Below are 19,176 nucleotides of genomic sequence, written 5' to 3'. Positions count from 1 at the left end.
ACAAATATACCTTAAAATGTACATGAAATAGTATGAGCAAAATTTATTACTAGACCTTGATTAAAATTTGGTAGGGCTTCCATCACATGCAGTGGCCCCCACAGGTTGCCAGTTGGACCTCCTTGCTCTAGAGAATGGTTGTTCTCATGCTTGCATTGCTTATCTTTTCTTTTTTCTCTTTATTTGATCAGTGTTTCTGATTGTACCCATGTCGCCAAGATCGCCTCAGTCACCAAGATCACCACGATCTCCTTACTCATCACAATATAGCTTTACTGTTCCGGAAATTTATATTTAGAGCTTCCCTACCCTATAGTTTGTGACTGATACCCTTTTTATGTTAGATTTTGCTCTGCTGCGTTTGAGATTCTGCTGCCCTTTTCTGTCCTCACTGAGATTAATTTCCATTTGTAACAACTGCATTCTCATGGTGCAGTGATTAAACTGAAGTAACTATATGTTATATATTGTGTTAGTAGTCCTATATGTCAAGGAAGTATACTTTAAAACACCTGAATATGTAAAAACATACACCCATTTTAAGACTTGGATGTCTTGCAATATAACTTTATTCTTGACATTATATTACATATATGTAATGTGCATGACTCCAAATAAAGGCAGAAATGTTATTTGGCCACAAGAAATGTTATTGATACAAAAAGACAGCCAACACCCAACCAGATTCAGTTCACTTGCTATTGGGAAGAGAAGATTCTACAGTTATCAAATCACTAAAATGGCTGGAAATGAATAATTGAAAACTTTCGATACTATGTGCAGTAGGCTATTCATGAGGATCATATATCCATTATTCATTCATAATTAAATGGCTATATCATCTCTTACATGTTTCATAGTTTATATAATTAATCAGCCATTCTGCATGCATGTGTATATGTTGCTCCATACTTCATTGCAATCAGTCCAAATGTGCTGTCTTCCTTAGGTTATCCCAGCACTCAAGTGGAACTGGAAACTCCCACTGGGTTGCGTTTCGTGCCACCCACCCATTCCTATCAAGATGATTTCTTTAGTGATTTCTCTAGTATAGAGTCGCCCCTTAGAACTCCCAGTAGACTGAGTGACGTGTTAGTAACTTCACAGGGAAACATAGATGATACAGCAGCAGGACCTCCAGTGGTGACTGAAGAAGACACTTCATTGGAAGACGGCAAACATGAATTCTCAGTGCCTAGAGAAGGAGCATCTAAAGATGTAGGCCAGATCCAGTTGGAGAAAATGGACCTTAATGATTACCCTCGATATCTTGGTAGTTACGCTGGAATACCAAAAGAAACACTAAGCCAGGAAACTAGCCCGACCTTAGTGAGAACTGAACATCATGAGAGAGAAAAGTCTGGTTCTGATGAGGAGATGACAGAAGAAAAGCTTAAATCTCTGTTTGAAGACATTCACCTTGAAGAAGTAGTTGAGTCTGAGGAGATGACAGAAGAAAAGGTGTTGTCTATTCTTAAATATGTTCAGCAGGCAGAACAGGAACTGTCTTCAATTACAGGTTGGCAGAGTGAGACCTCCAGTGTCAATGTGGAACCACCGACACCAGGACGAAGGATAAGTGGTGAATTGCTGGATCGACTAGATGACAGGTATGCAAGTGCTTAGGCAAATATATTTTCATTTTAAATATTCTGATTTTTAAAATAATTATGCCAAATTTCAAGCTGTGATATATGTTCAAATGAACTGGAATTTTGTTTTATTTATTTATGTTATATGTATAGACCTTTAAGCTAATATTTATAATATGGCATGAACCGCCTAGAGCCTTTGTGAACCTCCTAGAGCCTTTGGAGTCAGGCAGTAAATAAATAAAATAAAATAAATAAATAATGAACACAGTGAGATCCTAATAATAATTAAGGAATTTAAATGTACAGTAAGACCATTGCCCAACAAAACCAGCAACAGAAAACATGTAGGGCCTATTCCAAAGCTCCGCAGAACAGAAGCTCTTTGCCTCCTGAAGAATGTAGAGGAAAAGGGCTGGCAAGATGAATTCCAGCATTCCAGAGCTGTCACGGAAAGGCTATGTGCCTTGTGGGTGCTGTTGACTAATCTCTCATTCTCTGAGAGAATTGGGGACCAGATCATTTAGGGTTAAAGCTAGCGCTTTGAATTGAGCTTGGAAATACACTGATAATATACTAATTAACATATGAACGTGCCTTTCACTAAGTCAGACTATTAATCTGTCTAGCCAAATATTGTCTATTCTAATAGACAGAGACTCTCCAAGGACTCAGGCGACAGCCTTTTCTCACTCTGCTGTCTGAGATACATTGAAGTGGAGATGCCAGGAACTGAACCTAGAGCTTTTTGCATGCTAAGTCTATGCTTTTCTTATTGAATTATGGCCCCTCCCTCTGAACATAATGGAAATCTCTAGTTGAATCCAGGTTTGGGTTATATATTATATTATATTATTATATTTTTTAACTTAATTTTTAATTTTTTTAAACTTTTTTTTGTTAAATTTATATATGGCCTTTCATTAAAACGGTCACAAGGCTTTTTAAAATTCTTGTATCCTGTTCTTCCCTTAATAACTCAAACATTAGTAACATCCTGTGCCCTAGGATCATTCCCACTGGACTAAAAACTAATGTATAATTTGAAGTTGTTGTTTCTCAGTTCTGCGGACCTGGTCAAATGCCTACTTAGTTATAGAAGGAGAACATAAAAATGTAATAAATAAAACAGCTCTCCTTTCCCCCATTGTTCAGTCATGCTGGTGGTACCCCTTACTATCCTTGTGGAGGTGGCACACATATTGAACAGGGTCAGTTTGAGCAAGGAACTGGGAAGGTAATGCATGCCACATTGCCTGCATCCAGACTGAGTCATTTTCCCAGTCTTTCTTGTTCCAAATTTCATTACAAAAGAATTGAACGATAAATGTTCCTTCCTCTGCTCCAATGGAGGTACATGGGTACATCCACATCCACAGCCTATTTCCTGGAACCTTTTACAAGGGTTTTGTGTGTTTGTTTGTTTGTTTGTTTGTTTGTTTGTTTGTTTGTTTTTTAACCCAAGTTCAAAACCACACTGTTGAATCATTTGTGGGGATGATTTTTTTAAAAAGAAAATTTAGCATTTATTTATTCATTCATTCATGCATGCATTCATTCATCTATCTATCTATTTCTTGTAGCCCAGACCAGTGTGGAGATTCTATTACCTCATATCTCAAAGGAGAAGCAGGAAAACTGGAAGCCAATGGAAGCTACTCCGAATCCACAGCAAAGATTAAGCCTTTTGTTCAGGAGACTGTAAACAGTCTAGGAAAGCAGAGTGACAAAGAAACTGTGAAACCAAAAACAAAAAGTTCAGTCCGAACTGAAGAGCAAACAATATCATTAATATCGCATCAGAAATCTCTGCAAGAGGCTAGCAAGCCAGCAGTTGATGCACCTAAAACCTCTGTGCCTGTCAGCGTGAAAAAGACAAGCTGGAATACTTCTGAAGACAGCAAACCAAGACCAAAAGCCCAGGAAGAGGAGGGAGCAGCAGCATCTGAACAAAAGGTATAAAAACCACCAGCTCTTCTTTAATGGGCGGTACTCATTCTTAACTCAACTAAAGGCTAGTACAGGGGCCCCTCATCCCTGGGGGTTCTTTTCTCACCTGCAACTGCTGATAATGAGACCTTGAGTGACTGGTAATTGCTAGGTTAGATTCCTGGAGGACAAAAAAGCCTTAGAAGGCTAATTAAAAATGCAGAAATAAAAGAAAAGAAGTAAGGTACCCAAGCTCTCATGGCTTCTAGGTGTCCAGCAATGCTCCCCCCAAACCCCTGATTCTACAGATTTCACACACAAAACTGCAGGGTTTTGTTTTTTTTAAGGGAAGAGCCACAAAATGTTCACAAAGCCACAAAGAGTTCAGCAAAATGGTGGCTAGAAATGACCTCAAAGGTCATTTCCGGCTACCTAGAAACCACGGATAGGTGAATTTGAACTATTTGAATGAGGCTGGGTGTACATTGTCTGACTGTGGAAATGTGAAACCGTAGGTGCTGGGATAACAGATAACGAGAGCCACCTGTAAATGTAGAATGAAGTGTATTCTTATGCTAAATGCAATATTTCTAAATGCGTATATTTCTTCCAGGGCCACAATCCAGAAAACTACACAGCTGCAGCCCTGTTTCCAATACTAAAGCCTGGGTTTGGAGACTGAGAGCAGGTCATAGGTTCTCCTGTGCCCTAACCCCACCCTTCACTGTGCAAATCCCCCCACTCACTCTACCCAGTTACAGTGGTGACCCCTCATTTAGCACTTGAGAGTCCAGAAACACACCCAGTTGGTGATGGTCACAAGTACCAGCCAAACCAGGTAGAGAGGTATGGAGAGAATTCTCAGACAGGTCAGGAAGTATGTGTGGATTGTGGAATGTGTTGTCAGTCACTAAACCCTAATTCAGCACTGTAGCTGAATTGGGCCCAAGGCAACATGCCACTGGAAATGCTTCTGTGTGACAGAAGCTCCACACCACTTGCAGCTCTGGTGTGTCCATGTCAATCTGGATGATCCATTCAGTGAGTGCTTCTTGCATGTTATGGCCATTGCACAGTGTGGCATCTTCCTATTTTCAATGAGCTCCCATGCATTAGAGCAGGGCTGTGCCACTTTGGCCCTCCAGCTGTTGTTGGACTACAACTCCCGACTATTGATCACTGTGCCTGGCAATGATGGGAGTTGTAGTCCAACAACAGCTGGATGGCCGGAATTGTGCAAATGTCCAACTTGCAGGAGACAAAGTTGTCAAACTATCTTGTAATAGAGCAAGATATTTGGGAAGGAAATCACACTTCTTGGAAAACATGGCTTTGCCACTGTGAAATGTATAGTGTGAAATCGCAGAAAAAATGTCTGTGGTACAAGTGAAGCCCCTTTTCAAATAGTGGCACTCTTCTATTCGGAAGGGGGAAAGCAATTGTCCCTATTCAACCCAGCCTGGTGTCTCTCCCGTTGCTGTTGCTGGTGTCTTCCTTGTGTCTCTTTTTCTTTTTAGATGGTGAGTCTTTGGCGGGGCAGGGAACTATTTCTTTGTTCTTTTTGCTATGTAAACCACTTTGTGGGTTATTTGTTTAAAAGTGATACATAGCTGTTCTTAATTAATAAGACGTTGATTCTTTAGATGAGGATGTTGCTGATTTCCAGGTATTGGCTGTTTAGATTAGGACCAACAAATGGAAGTACTTTTTCAAACAAAGCATATTCAACTTGTGGAATTCTCTGCCACAAGATGTGGTGACAGTCAACAACCTGGGTGACTTTAAGAGGGGTTTGGATAACTTCATGGAGGAGAGGTCTGTCATCGGCTACTAGTTGGAGGGCTATAGGCCACCTCCTGCCTGTAGGCTTCCAGTGGCATCTGGTGGGCCACTGTGTGAAACAGGATGCTGGGGTAGATGGGCCTTGGGCCTGATCCAGCTGGGCTGTTCTTATGTTCTTGTGATGAGTTTCTACACAGGGAAGACACACCGGAGCATGAGAGAGCTCTGTACATTTTTCCCCCTGTGTTTATTCATTCCTCTTAGACTGCAAGGTTTAATTGTTTTAACATGTGATAAATCAATTAGGAGCTTTAAAAACCAATTAAAATTTGCCCCCGGTTAACCAGTGGAGCTAAAACCACCAGGATTCAGGACTTTTTAAAGCCCAGTGCTATGAAGGATACACAGATACACTTTTCCCCTCTTACCTGGGCCATATTTACAAATTACTTTTCCCCTCTTACCTGGGCCAGTTTATTTCAGAATGAAAAAACTACTTTGGCTTTCCATTTAGCAGTAAAAACCACAGGCATCTGAAAGTGACAATGTGAGGTGTGGGCAAGGGGACTCTGAGGAGCACAAGTGACACTTTCGTAGAGCTCTCTGGACATGATGCCACTGCCCCAGGGTTCTCGGGCCAGCCAGATTCTAGAGTCATCTCAGGCAATGCAACTCTGAGGAAGCCATGTGCCATGCCTATTAAGCTTGAGATGCTGCTGACCTCCCCAGGTACACTCAGCTGCCAAATGAGGAGCTCACAGTGGGAGAGTGAAGGCAATTAGATAGATAGATAGATAGATAGATAGATAGATAGATAGATAGATAGATAGATAGATAGATAGATATCCCCACCTCTCCTCTCCCACACAAGTCTGTCTGGGGTCTCAATTTGTTCCTATTATTCCTGTTGTTATTTTTCAGACTCTTGTGGCCCAGTACATTACATCTGCAAATCAGGAGCCAGCCTTGGAAACTCATATTCCCATTCCCTCTCTCCTTTTCTCTCTCTGGCACTAACCATTCTAAACACTAATCTTCTGCCCAGCTTAGCCCCAGTGTATTTAGGAGAATGTGTTCCTCATCATGAGCCCCATAACACTTTGAAATAATCCAGAGAAGTCCATCTGCAGTTGCCACCAGCTCATCTGGTGGCTACTCAAGGATAAGCCTTCTTTGCTGCCGCCATGAGACTTTGGAATGTGCTCCTACTGAAATAAGAGCCTCCTCATCTCTGATAGCTTTTTTTAAAAAGTCTCTAAAGATGCATTTATTCACCAAAGCTTTTTAACTAGAATTGTGGTTTAATTTGTTTTAATGTTTTAATTTTTGTTTGAATTTGTTTTCTGTTGTTGTAAACCACCCAGAGACGTAAATTTAGGGCAGCATCCAACTGTGATAGATAGATAGATAGATAGATAGATAGATAGAGAGAGAGAGAGAGAGAGAGAGAGAGAGAGAGAGAGAGAGATATCCAGCCAGCCAGCCAGCCAGCCAGGATTCCCATCCTTACTGAAGCTGAAATCACAATTTGAAGTTGAAGAGGGAGAGAGATGGGGCTGTTGCTGAGGCTGGCTCCTGATTGTTCACAGATGTTATGCTAAGCCCTGGTTGAGGCCAGTAAGGGAAGGGAGAGATTTGTACTGAAATTAGGAAGGGAGCACACATTCCTGAGGTTGCCTCCCTGTTGGCAAATTATGGTTTGTTGGGAGCCAGCATTATGTCTGCAGCAGGCCTGTACAATCCTGTACTGAGTATGAAATGTCTGTAAGGCAACTCTGCATGTAGAATATCTGAAGAAGCTATAACAATGGCAGAGTGCCCAGGGACAGCACTGGTGGTGATGGGGGGACGGGACTGAGGGGCCTAGAAGGGGCAGAGTGGTCTGTGGAAGGCGGGGGGAGTGTAGGTTGAGCTTAGATTTCTGAAATAACAGTATTCACATTAACACTCGAATCCGAAACATGGACAGAAGTGATCCCATGGGGAGTTGTATGGATATTATATATGTTTTGATTGATGACAACATGTCTGTGGAAAGTGGCTTTCCATCAAAGAACCATAGAGTTATTCTGGGGGGGCAGGCGGGGTAGCTTGCCTCACCCTGCCAGCCCCCAGAATCACCTATGAGAGTGTCTAAAATCCAACGATGACCTGACCTGAGAGCAAGGTTGCACATGCTCCATAGATGGTATTGCTCAGGATGAACTAATGTTGGGAATAACCATTTTTCCCTCTGTTCCTGCTTAGATTCATATTTGTCTTTTAAATGAGCTGGTAAAATGTACTAAAAACTGCATTTATCAGGAGTTTAGTGACAATGACAGTGACAGTGACTTTGAAATTGAGAGTGATTCAAGCTCAGATGAAGAACAGAGAATCACTACGAGGGTTTATCGTCGGCGTTTGATTCTGAAGGTATCGCGTGTCTGTAGTTCCATTAGCATGGAGTCAGTCTTGGACTGCAGTACTAATGGTGCCAGTGTTGTTCACATTAGACTCACTTTCTTGGTGTGGTGTGTATTTCATAATGGATAGCTTTCTCATGTGTAATCTTCAGGCTTGTGATGAGAAACAACAAAACTGCACGATAGTTTGTCTCTCACAATCCCACTGTGTGCCGCATGGATTTTCTATAGGGGCACGTAGAATAAATATACATTAATATATCTGGATTAGACTGGATCTATAGCCATTTTGCAACCATGCCTATTACTTTTTGACCCATAAGAGCACCCAAATGGCACACATAGTTTTGATTTCTCTTTTCCATAACTTTCTTCTTGAATACTTGAATAGGGGTGGGTTGCTTCTGTATACACATCCACACACAAATGCTACTGTCCACCTCAATAATTATTGATTTGAAGCATTCTTTACTTCTAGGCTACACAGCAGCACTAGTGTGTGGATGCATAAGCATCCACACTAGTTTAGTATAAGTGGCCTACTCTGATTTAGGCAGGCAAGAATGTTACTAAAAAGAAAATCAACTATGTTGTGCCATTCTACCTGTTACAGATCAACATGTTAACAAGCATAGTTATGAAATTACTATTGATCTAACTTGAGAGTAATTTTGCCTACTCTTCCTCTTTTCATTTGGTCATTTTTGGAGGCAGGGAGCTGCCCTGTCTGTGGGGAGATGGGTCCTTGCACACTTCCTTGCCATGGATTTACAGCCTATAAGTGCATGCATAATTCTGTGTACAGAATAATAATTAGGTTTGGAATTTTCCATATACAAGCACCTCTTTGCTTAATTAATTGTTAGTCATTTGTTTAAAAAAAATTGGGGTGGAGGGACAGACAATCAGCAGCCTTCTGTGTATCAGCTGAACTCTACATCCATAGTGGTAGTATCTCAGCAAACAGAGCAATTCAGAATTGGTGCAGGGCCATCTCAAAGTGAGGCACGAACAGCTACATCGTTGTGACTACATAGTATTTATTAAGTGAAAACTGTAACTTTAGAAGTCACAACTACTTGCATTATAGATAATATATAATAATAGAGCTATAAACATAGCGCTATAATGTAAGTGGGACTTATCTCATGAGTCAGACACAGATATGCTGACCACCTTCTGATGTTCTTGGTATACCCATGCCTGACTCATGCACAGATGTGGCTGCAAGCCCTTCCCAGGTTACTACATCTGTCACAGCCGCAACTTGGAGGCACTGTGACCACAATTCATAACACAGAGAGTTCATGTTTTGTTCCCTAGGGCAGTGGATTTCAGACCATACTGTGAATCCTGGGGTTTCTCCAAAATGTATCGGGGGTTCTTCCACAAGAAACTAAATTATGGCAGCGAAGGTTCCCTGAATGTCAGCGTGCTCACCGCCCACGATGCCCAATTGCACCCGAGTGTTCTGAGGGTAGAACTCTGAGGTTCCACATGAATTGACAGAGCACTACCACGAATCCTTAATTACATGCCGGGGCTCCAAGGCAGAAAAGTTGTGGAAAGAGTTTCCTGATTAAAAGATGTTTGAAAGTCAGTCCTAAACTTGTGTCTGGAGAGAAAGGGGGGAAATATTAGTTCAGTCATCTTGTGATGAAGTGTCCTATTTACTGGCCTCTCTTCATTCCAAAACGTTTAGATATGATAACTCATCTATGTAAGTGAGTTATGGATAAAGCAGAACTTTGACAATGTAAAGAATTGCCTGACTATATTTGTATGAGAAATGTACTCTGTTCCAGCCCGAAAGAATAACGGAAATATAAATTTATTTATCATATTTTTATACTGCCCAATATGCACCTCTAAGTATTAGACATTCTTATTTAAAGATCTTACTATTGTTGCTCAAAGCTGGAGAGGACTAACTATAGGTAACTCTCCTTGAGGTTGAATACCTAAGGTAGACGGCATCCCCAAGAGAAAAGTGGGGCTGCCACAATTCCCAGCCCCAAAGCTAAGACACCCACTCCTGGATCATCAGAGGGCAGTTGCTGGAAAAGGCAAATAGGCCTGAACTCGGTAAAGGTTAGTCTGCCTCACTCCCAGCTTTCTTTGCAGAGACACTGATGGATTACTGTGCAGGAGTGTGGTTGACATCCTGACTAAATTTGCTCGAGGAAGACCCACTGAAATTAAAAGGACAAGTTAGGCTTGAGTAATTTGTCCTTTTAATTTCAATGGGACTTCCTTGAATACCCCTGCTAACTTGGCAAAGAGGCACCTCTTAACGTGGTGATTTTTTTAATTTTGCAGGTGGAGAGTAACTGGCCCTATCCACCCCCCAGCACAGTACCTCCAGTGACTGTTGCTGGTGTCTATCTTATGTTTCTTTTAGATTGTGAGCCCTCTGGGGACAGGGATCCATCTTATTTATTTATTTATTATTTCTCTGTGTAAACAGGTCTAAGCCATTTTTGGAAGGGCGGTATAGCAATCAATCAATCAATCAAATAAACAAACAAACAAACAAACAAACAAATAAAATTTAGTCAGGATGTCAGTTGGCAGTTCCTATCTCTCTTCCCCACTTACTTTCAGCCTCTTCTATATATTCCATACCCTTTCTAGCTCCCAGGCTGAGGTTGAGCATGGCACAGTGGGTGTATGCTGGGAGTTGGAACTTGACATCTCTCAAATGAGAGGTAGGAATAGCTAGAGCCTCTAAAGATGTTATCTCATTAGAATTGAATAAACCACTTTTTCAGCACCTTGGGTCTTTTCTCTCCTCACTCCTAGAATACTGGAGCTTGTCCTCCCTTCTTTTTTGCATCACAAATTCTGCCATAGAAACCTCCCATTGATGTCATTAGGCTTTGGGAGTTGAGAACTTTCTGGCAGAAGCTTCCACACAACCTCCAAGTGGGAAGGTTTTGCCCTCTTCATGGGTCTTTAGGCTATATGACTGAGCTTAGCTTTCCCTTCCTTCCTGCCTGCCTGCCTTCCTTCTCAACATACGGTACAGCCTCCAAGGGCTGTTTCATTTCAGAACGCAGGTGGCAGCTCGTGTGTTTAGATGCTTTGTCATGTAAACAAGAACTTCTTCTGTATGTTGAATGCACATCAGAGAAAGGGATCTCCTTTAGTCTAGAGATCTCCCCAATGTGGAAACTTTCCATCCTTTTTCTCATTTATTATTTTATTTTATTTTATTTTATTTTATTTTATTTTATTTTATTTTATTTTATTTTATTTTATTTTACATTTATATCCCGCTCTTCCTCCAAGGAGCCCAGAGCGATGTACTACATACTTAAGTTTCTCTTTCACAACAACCCCGTGAAGTAGGTTAGGCTGAGAGAGAAGTGACTGGCCCAGAGTCACCCAGCAAGTCTCATGGCTGAATGGGGATTTGAACTCGGGTCTCCCCAGTCCTAGTCCAGCACTCTAACCACAGCACCACACTGGCTCTATATGGCCATATAAACCACTTTCTAAACTTTTTTTTGTTGCAAAGCAGTATATAAATATTCTTAATAATAATAACTACTACTACTACTACTACTATCTGGGTCGGGCAGAACATCTGCACCTCTAGTTCTCTCCCATCCCCCGCCCCGCCAGTGCTGCTCTTTCTGCCGCCCCTCCCCCCCGCTCCTACCCCCAGCACTGCTACGGCCGGGCCATCCTTCCTTTTGGCTGGCAGGCGGGCCGGAAAGAGAGGCTGCGCCGCTCCCTCTGCCGCCTGCCCACCGCCGCAGTCCCACCCCCCACTGTTCCCGTCACTGTGTGGCAGCTTGCTTGCGAACTCTCATGAGAGCTGCCACGCATGGGATTAGTGATGGGTACGCCTAAGAGAAATATATATAAAGAAGGGCAGCATTCAGACTATGTTAACCTGTCTCGTTTATTTCAGTGGTGCTTTATGAAAGTTAACTAGTCTGGATGCTGCCCAACAGTAATGTACAATAAGATCTTTTTCAACATGAGGAGCAGCCCAACATGAGAAGTCCATGCCTCTAGTAAGGAGTGGTATAGTCCAAGCAGTGTTGTTTTTGTATGCCAGGACTGGCACAAAGCAGCTTCCAAAGCAACATCAGGAACTGCTTTTCAAAATGGAAAGTGAAAAAGCCCCAGTACAGCCAGATATGGGGGATCAAAGGGTTGGAGTCCCTGTCTTTTGTTTGCTTGGAAAGTTGTGGAAATGCAGCTTGTTAAAGTTTAGTCCAAAATTTTGCTTTTTAAATGTTGATATGTAAGGAATATCCTTTTGAGCTCCCTTTGCTTTCTTTGAGGAAGAATTCTTCTACTATTAAAGAGAGCTTGCTTTATTGATGAAGAGTTTTAATGTGTGCATGAGACTACACACTGGCCAGTGGCTTCCCTGTCATTGTTCCCAGTGGCAGCCCTGGGTTGAGTTGCTGTCATCCGGGGGAATCAGAGCAGCTGAGAGGCACTTCCCACATGGAGGTACCATTTCACACAGAAGTAATTGTGGCCAGGCTCTGAGCCTTCCAGTGGCCTTGCCCATTCCTAGAAGAGATTGCATGACAATTAATCAGTCCTTAATTATTCAAGCATGGAATGCATGGATTAACCATCAAATAAATGAATAAATAAATAAGAAATTATGCCAGCTGTGTAGCTTGACTGGGCTCCAGACAGGTGCTTCCACATGTGAAGTGGGCAGTGTGGGGTTGACCAATTTTTCCTTCCAGCAGTAGCTCCTCAGAGAAGGCCTCTGACCTTCAGGGCAATTTTAAGGGCTGAAAAGCAGCTCTATATGCCTAGCACTTTGAATCTTGGCTCTATCTTAACTGCATGATTTTTAGTATGATATTACAATGTGGATGACTGCAAATAATCTCTCTTCCACTTTGGAGTTACTGTTTTTAATAAGTAAGATCCAACATGGCATGATTTTATTGCTTGGGAGTGTTGTTGACAAGCCAGTGTGTGGGAATATGGGTGATATGGCTAATATTATAACACATTCTTTAGGGTGAGGAAGCAAAAAACATTCCTGGTGAATCTGTTACGGAAGAAAAGTTTACTGATGAAGAAGGCAACGTCGTCACCCGAAAAGTAATCCTACCTTGCAGTTTAATTTGTCTGTCTTTTTTTTTTCTTTTTTCTTTTCCCTTTTTGGTATTCCAAGTGTTAATTCTTTCCAGCAACTTTGTCCTTTCAGATACAAGGGGAAATGTATCGATTTTATTTTTCGTATATTGCTCCCCACAGGTTACCCGGAAAGTATTAAGACGTGTTGTTATCCCACATGAGAAAAAACTTGGTGAAATGGTAACAGAAGTGTGTGGCGGGGATTAAGCAAATATGAATTGCACTGGCTCTAAATAGCACTGCTGAATGGCTGGGAGCTTGCAGTTTAACATCAAAGCAGGCAAAGCAGAGGGCTTGTGCGTTCCGAAATCAGAACTTGTGTCTTTCTGAAATCAGAAAGAGATCTCAGATATACTGTTTGCCAACAGAATCCCCCCCCCCCTTCAGCCATATTTTATTTTAGTTCTTTCTAGTAGGGAATTTGTTTTTAATATAGCAACTAATATAGAGCTGGGTCTGAAACCTCTTCGTCATTGCCACCCCCTATCATCCCTTCCAAATTTTCAAACAAACTGGAGACACGTTGACACAGAGCAGATTTGGGGACCTAACCACAGAATCCTTTGCTCTAAGAAATCCTTCTGAGAGCTACAAGCCTGAAACTAGATGTTTGGATTACAGTCCAACAGTGTCATATTTATGGACATTTTTGTTCATAAGAGCTACTGTAAATCCTGCATCCACCCTCATTATTGGTTGACATCCTCAAAGCGCTGGTGCTACATGAGAAGCAGCAGTACTCCCACTGACTTCCTGACTTATGCAGCGCTAGTGCTTGCATGGGAGTGGGGGCGAGGGATTTCAATGACCTTTCCTTCCCCAAGCAGTGCTAGGTGCCACATGAAACTTTGTCACTGAGGGCTGTGCAACTCTTGGGGAGATATTTTTGTGCAAGTATAAAGTAACTTAGATTAAATGAACAGAAGCCACCACTCACTGTTAGGAACAAAGACTATATTTTAACATATTTTTATTCACAATTACAATAATCCATCAGAACCAACATACAAATTCAAAATTGACCTCCCCTGATTAATCAATTAAAGCTTTACTCTCCCCTATCAAACACACATTTTTCTTTTAACAAGATGGTATGGTGCTGCTGCTCTTTTGTCAGCAGTGCTGTATTCCATCTCCAGTTAAAAGTTGTTAATTAAAAAAAAAAATTAAAAGCTCTCAGGGAATATGTATAAGTTACATTTAGACAATTGAGCTCACAGCCTTTAAACAATTAAATGCAAAAAATAAGAGGAAAGTATCCATAAAATTTCACGAATTTATGAGGAAGCAAAGGGGTAAGTGAGACTTCATTTCTTCCCACCCCAAAAGATTCAGCTTGATTATTATTGACCTCTCACATGGTCAGGATGCATTATCCAGGCAGAGATTGATGCCTGTTTCCCACTATTCCCATGCCTAGCATGTGATTGGTACTGTCAGCATTAGAAGATCAGACAATGTCCACCACCACCCTGGCAGGGCCCTTTTGTATATGGAGCGCAGGTAATCTGTAAGCTGTTCCCTCATGTGATCCTCATTCCTCACTCAGAGGATCAAACCCATAATGTTTGCACACCACTTTATGTAGAGAAGTAATTTTAAAACTGCCAACTTTAAAATGAGGAAAAGTCAGATATTTTTCAGAGTGTGTTTCTATGTTTATAGTGAGTTATCATTAATAGTACAGTACTCCACCATTAGGTCATCTTTCAGTGGCAAGAATCTAGAAGACCTGCACTGCTTGTCAGTTCTTTGATTTTACTGCAGATGTTCTGCTTGGGCAAATATTTTTTGCTGGCTTTCTCTTGGCTTTCCCCCATCCTTTTCTCCATTACTAATCTACTCACTTTGAAGCTGGGTTGTTACAAAACCTCTTAAGAACGATTGGGGTTTTCTCTCTAAAGCAACTGCTAATTTGGGGTGCACAGCAAAGGATATCTGTGAATCTGACTTTCCAGAAGGGTGAAAAGTTCAGAATTCTAATTGACATGAAGGGAACTCAGCCTGGGTGGTTCTGAGATTACCTTACCATAGGGTCACCCCAGTTTAGCATACAGTTCATAATATTGTAGGGCTGCATTTCCTGTAAAGTCGAGTTGGTGTGCCGTCGAGTTGGTGTCAACTCCTGGTGACCACAGAGTCCTGTGGTTGTCTTTGGTAGAATACAGGAGGGTTTTCCATTGCCTGCTCCCATGCAGTCTGAGATGGTGCCTTTCAGCATCTTCCTCTATCGCTGCTGCCTGATATAGGTGTTTCCCATAGTCTGGGAAACATACCAGCGGGGATTTGAACCGGCAGCCTCTGGTTTGATAATCAAATCATTTCCCCGCTGCACCATTAGGTGGCTTGTTTCCTGTACAGAAGTTATATTGAAAGCTTGTGTTTTGCAGTTCAACAGAGTGGCTAAGGCTGTGGATTGTGTGTCTCTGATATGAAGTGTTCAGATTTAACAGCTTTTTACTTATCCCATTATAGCTACATGGGACCTGCTAGGAATCAGTTTGATAACAACCTCTCTCTGATTTCTGAAGGAATACCTTTTCTTTAAAGCAGGGAGAAGGTTATAAAGTGAAGACAAAGAAGGAAGTTCGACATGTAGAGAAGACGACGTATTCATAACAGCCAAACAGCGAATGGTCAGTTTGTAACATGGCATTCCACTCTTTTTTAATTATTTACATTGTATTGAATTATTAGTTACAATAGTAATTATTATTATATATATTATCCCAGTTCATTGTGCCATCACCTTATTGCTGCCCCTTCCATATAACCCTTACACATGCCCACACATCCTTACTATCAATATACAATTTTTTAATCATCCCATTTATTAAGAGGCACACAAATAGACTGACAAGACAAGAAAAACTTAGAAAATTAACTAAAAAGAGGTGAGTATAATACTCTAAGCACATATTGAGCCGGGTCTCACGATCAGTAAGACCCAGTTTTGGAGGGTGCGTGAGGAAAGCGGGCTAAGTCCGCTCTCCCCACACACAAGCAGAGAGGGAGCCCTGGGCGGCTGAATTGGCCGCCCACACAATTGCCGGCTCTGTGATGGAGCTGGTGGGGGTTGGGGAGCTCGGAGGCCATGCAGCCCCCAGAAGCTACAGTATGCCCTGCACGAGTGCGCAGGGCATACTGGGGAGACCCCCGGAGCCAGCTTTTTGCCTCCCCTCCGGGGGTCTACTCATGAGTAACCGCGGCACGGAGCCGCGCCGCAGTTACTCACGATCTTTTAAAAGTAAATATTTAAATCTGTACAGGACAAATTTTCTCTTTTGAATCCTGAACTTCCAATGTTGGAAAAACCTGAAATTGTGGCTAATTTCGAATATTGGTCCAGTGTCAGTGGTGTCCTAATTAAGAGCATGAGCTATGGAGTTCCTTAATTTACATTTCCGCTCAGCCATGAGCATCCTTGGTCAGTAGTAGACAGAGCCTCTTCCTCTCATTGCTTTATATGGAAAACAAAGATGCCAGCCTACTTTACGAATGTGTTGAAATGATGGCTGAGGTATTTTGTGAAGAACTATATAATATTACAATTTTATGATGATTACTAGACATTAAGCCCATTACATTAACAGGCGCTAGAAGAGCGTGGACCTACGACGCAGAGACGGTAACTACGCACGCATGCAGTTGTGTGTGTAGTTTCTGTTGCTGCGTCCGCGCGCGCCACGCATGCGCAGAACACCTGCAAGAGACACGGACACAGTTACCTTGCGCAGAACACCTGCCAGAGACACGGATGCAGGTACCTTAGGGTTTTATTATATAGGATTATATAGGATAATAAATCAGGTGACCACATGCTGCTCGACATGCCCTATCCTAACAGACATACTTTAAAGTGGACTGTGCCATCCAACATTGCCTTCCATTCACCTAAGGCTCCTATTGCAAGGATCTTATTGTACTGTTGTTGTAGTTTTAGTGCAACATTTAGGACTGAAATGCCAAGTGCCTTTTGAAATGTCTAGTGCTGATCTTTGTACTCTTTTTTTCTCTTCCCCACTCCTGTTGTCCCAAGATTGTGTGTGCTTTTACTGCCAGTATTCTAGGGAGAAACTCAAGGAAGAAAAAAATTCAACAGGAATTATCAAGTCACTGATAAAAGTGTGTGTGTGTGTGTGTGTGTGTGTGTGTGTGTGTGTGTGTGTGTGTTTGCTGCTTCCACACATTAACCGCATGGTTTTTATTCGAAAAGAAAAAACACCAAAAAAAATTTAATTTAGCATGAACCAGTTCTACAAGAGCACGGAAATTCACCACTTTCATTCACGGCATTGGAGAGTGTGCAATGAAGGATGATGCAGTGTATGTACAAGATGCCACGCTGGAACAGCTTCTTTGAAGCCATTTGATGCCATCACATAATGGAAGAATTCCTGTAGCAAGAGGGGATAAAGACACTGAAAAATGGTTCAAACCACAGAAAGCACTAAAATTTACTAAAATCCACAACAGCTCGCCTTATTTTCTTGGACCCAAACTGTCAGGGTAATAAAACACTCTTTTGTTTCTTTTTTTTTTTTAAAAATAACTAACATCAATAGTTTCACTGTAAATAAATAACACTGTACAAATTCTAAGGAGAAGTAGAATAAATGTTGATAAGGCACTGCCTCTTAGCTCACAAACGGAATATTGCATTCGCGTTGAACAGAAATCAGTGTCTCTCAAACAGCTACACCTGCAGGGGTATGCTAGGTGTATCTTGTTCACAGATTCTTGTATATTTAGCAATTATAATGTTTGTATATGCAAAAAGGCTAGCTTGATTTTAAAAAAATCTTTAAAATCTGCTGCAAATTTAATGATTCCTAAGATGAGGAATTCTGTAGTTCTGTGAAAAAAATTTCTTCAGAGTACTAATATTTTGGTGCATGCGTTTCACCTTATTTTGATGAAATCTTTTCCAGTTTTGCAAACACTAGACTGCAACATGACAAATAAGATTCTGGGGGTACAATGCACCAAGCACAGCCACTGAGCATCCCCCATTCATTTAAATAGGGCTTGCAGCAGGCTACAGCACAAGCGTCATGGAAATGAAGGGCGGTTACACAGCAGCAGTGCTTGGTGGAGGGTGCCCTTTACCTGTAAACACAAAGCCCTTCATCTAATATTTGTTGCTGTTGCCAATTTTTTCAATGAAAATGACCTAAAATGTAAAGAAAACATTACATATACAGTAGTTGCATTATGGGGAGGGGGGTGCTATCTGTTCTTGCTTTATGCCAGGGGGAAATGCTTGCAGCTTTTAGAAGTGGGTGGGTGCTCTTGTAAGCACTAGTTTGGGATATTTAAAAAAAAAAAGAAATGAAGAGAAATTCTTAGCTAACAGACTGGCAGCACGCTGTAAAAATATTACTGTATTGTGTACTGGCTATAAGATGTAGAATCTTTAAGTAAGCCAATCATCTGTAATCATTCTAGCAGTGTAATATTAGGTTGTGAAGGCTGCTGTGTTTTAAAGGGCATTTTTATTTGGGTTTTTGGTGAAATATTTTAATTTGTTAATTATCTTCATATGAAAACAGGATTCATTGATAATAGCTCTAATTACATATGTATGAAAACTCAAACACTGGATGATCTAGTTGATTATTTAAGCATAAAATAAATTGCGTTACAACTCTTCACTTCCATGTATATTGTGCTATTATTATGCTACTATCAAGATGCCCACCAAATGGTGGGAGCAATGTGATGTGAAAATATGATCATAAGGATGAACTATATATCTGAGTGGGTTGGTGGGTGCCAGTCCTAGCTTCCCTTCTCTGTTCCTAAGTGGCTCCCCTCCCCCCCCATCTTGCCACCTCCAGCCTTTTCTCTTGCTTCTTATTCCCTTTGTAAGCCCCCAGAGACCCAGCTCCTCTGCCTGTGGCCCTTTCTTCTTCCTTGCCTACCTTCCCAGATTGCTGGCTTTTCCCATTTCTCCTGCTCTACATCCCGTTTCCTCTATATTACTGCCTTCCACCTACTCTGTTTGCCTTAGGACCTCTTGGATTCCCTGTCTTCCTTTCATTCTCATTCAGTGACTGCTTCTGGCTGCTGCTATCATCATGACTCTCAAACCTCCCTACCCAGACATACCTTTGTGTGTTTTCCTATTGCAGTTCCTAGGGGAAAGGTGCTGTCCCCTAGGAAAAAAGGTTGCAAGTTCGCCAAACAGAACCTATACCTGTCCCTCCCTCTCAAGCTTTCTAATTATATCTATCTCTCATGTTTACTAGTGAAGCAGTTCTAGACTAAAAAGACGGAACTTTATTTTAGAAGATTTCAAAAGTATGAGTTGATACTTCGCTATGAGAATTTTTAAGTGCACC

At 41.5% G+C, this 19,176-nt stretch overlaps 1 protein-coding gene across 36 annotated transcripts in view; it reads left to right on the top strand.

The window, feature by feature from the left end:
- Positions 1 to 18,486, top strand: part of ANK3 (ankyrin 3) — a 661,543-nt gene extending 643,057 nt beyond the window's left edge. For 19 of the 36 annotated variants that reach the window (XM_053306987.1, XM_053306988.1, XM_053307003.1 and 16 more), the window contains 7 exons: positions 1,520 to 1,610; positions 3,176 to 3,548; positions 7,608 to 7,718; positions 12,713 to 12,796; positions 12,953 to 13,012; positions 15,383 to 15,468; positions 16,872 to 18,486. In XM_053306987.1, coding sequence (XP_053162962.1) covers positions 1,520 to 1,610; positions 3,176 to 3,548; positions 7,608 to 7,718; positions 12,713 to 12,796; positions 12,953 to 13,012; positions 15,383 to 15,451 — 788 coding nt within the window. In that variant the 3' untranslated portion in view covers positions 15,452 to 15,468; positions 16,872 to 18,486. Of the gene's footprint in view, positions 1 to 949; positions 1,611 to 3,175; positions 3,549 to 7,607; positions 7,719 to 12,712; positions 12,797 to 12,952; positions 13,013 to 15,382; positions 15,469 to 16,871 lie in introns of all 36 variants that reach the window. The other 17 variants (XM_053307011.1, XM_053307021.1, XM_053307010.1 and 14 more) reach the window with 6 other exon arrangements.
- Positions 18,487 to 19,176: the final 690 nt, after the last annotated feature.

This window comes from Hemicordylus capensis, chromosome 3, assembly GCF_027244095.1.
Source record: "Hemicordylus capensis ecotype Gifberg chromosome 3, rHemCap1.1.pri, whole genome shotgun sequence".
In the NCBI taxonomy this organism is placed as follows: Eukaryota; Metazoa; Chordata; class Lepidosauria; order Squamata; family Cordylidae; genus Hemicordylus; species Hemicordylus capensis.
Note: the sequence above shows the minus strand (reverse complement) of the source record. Positions and strands in the feature narration are given on the sequence as shown.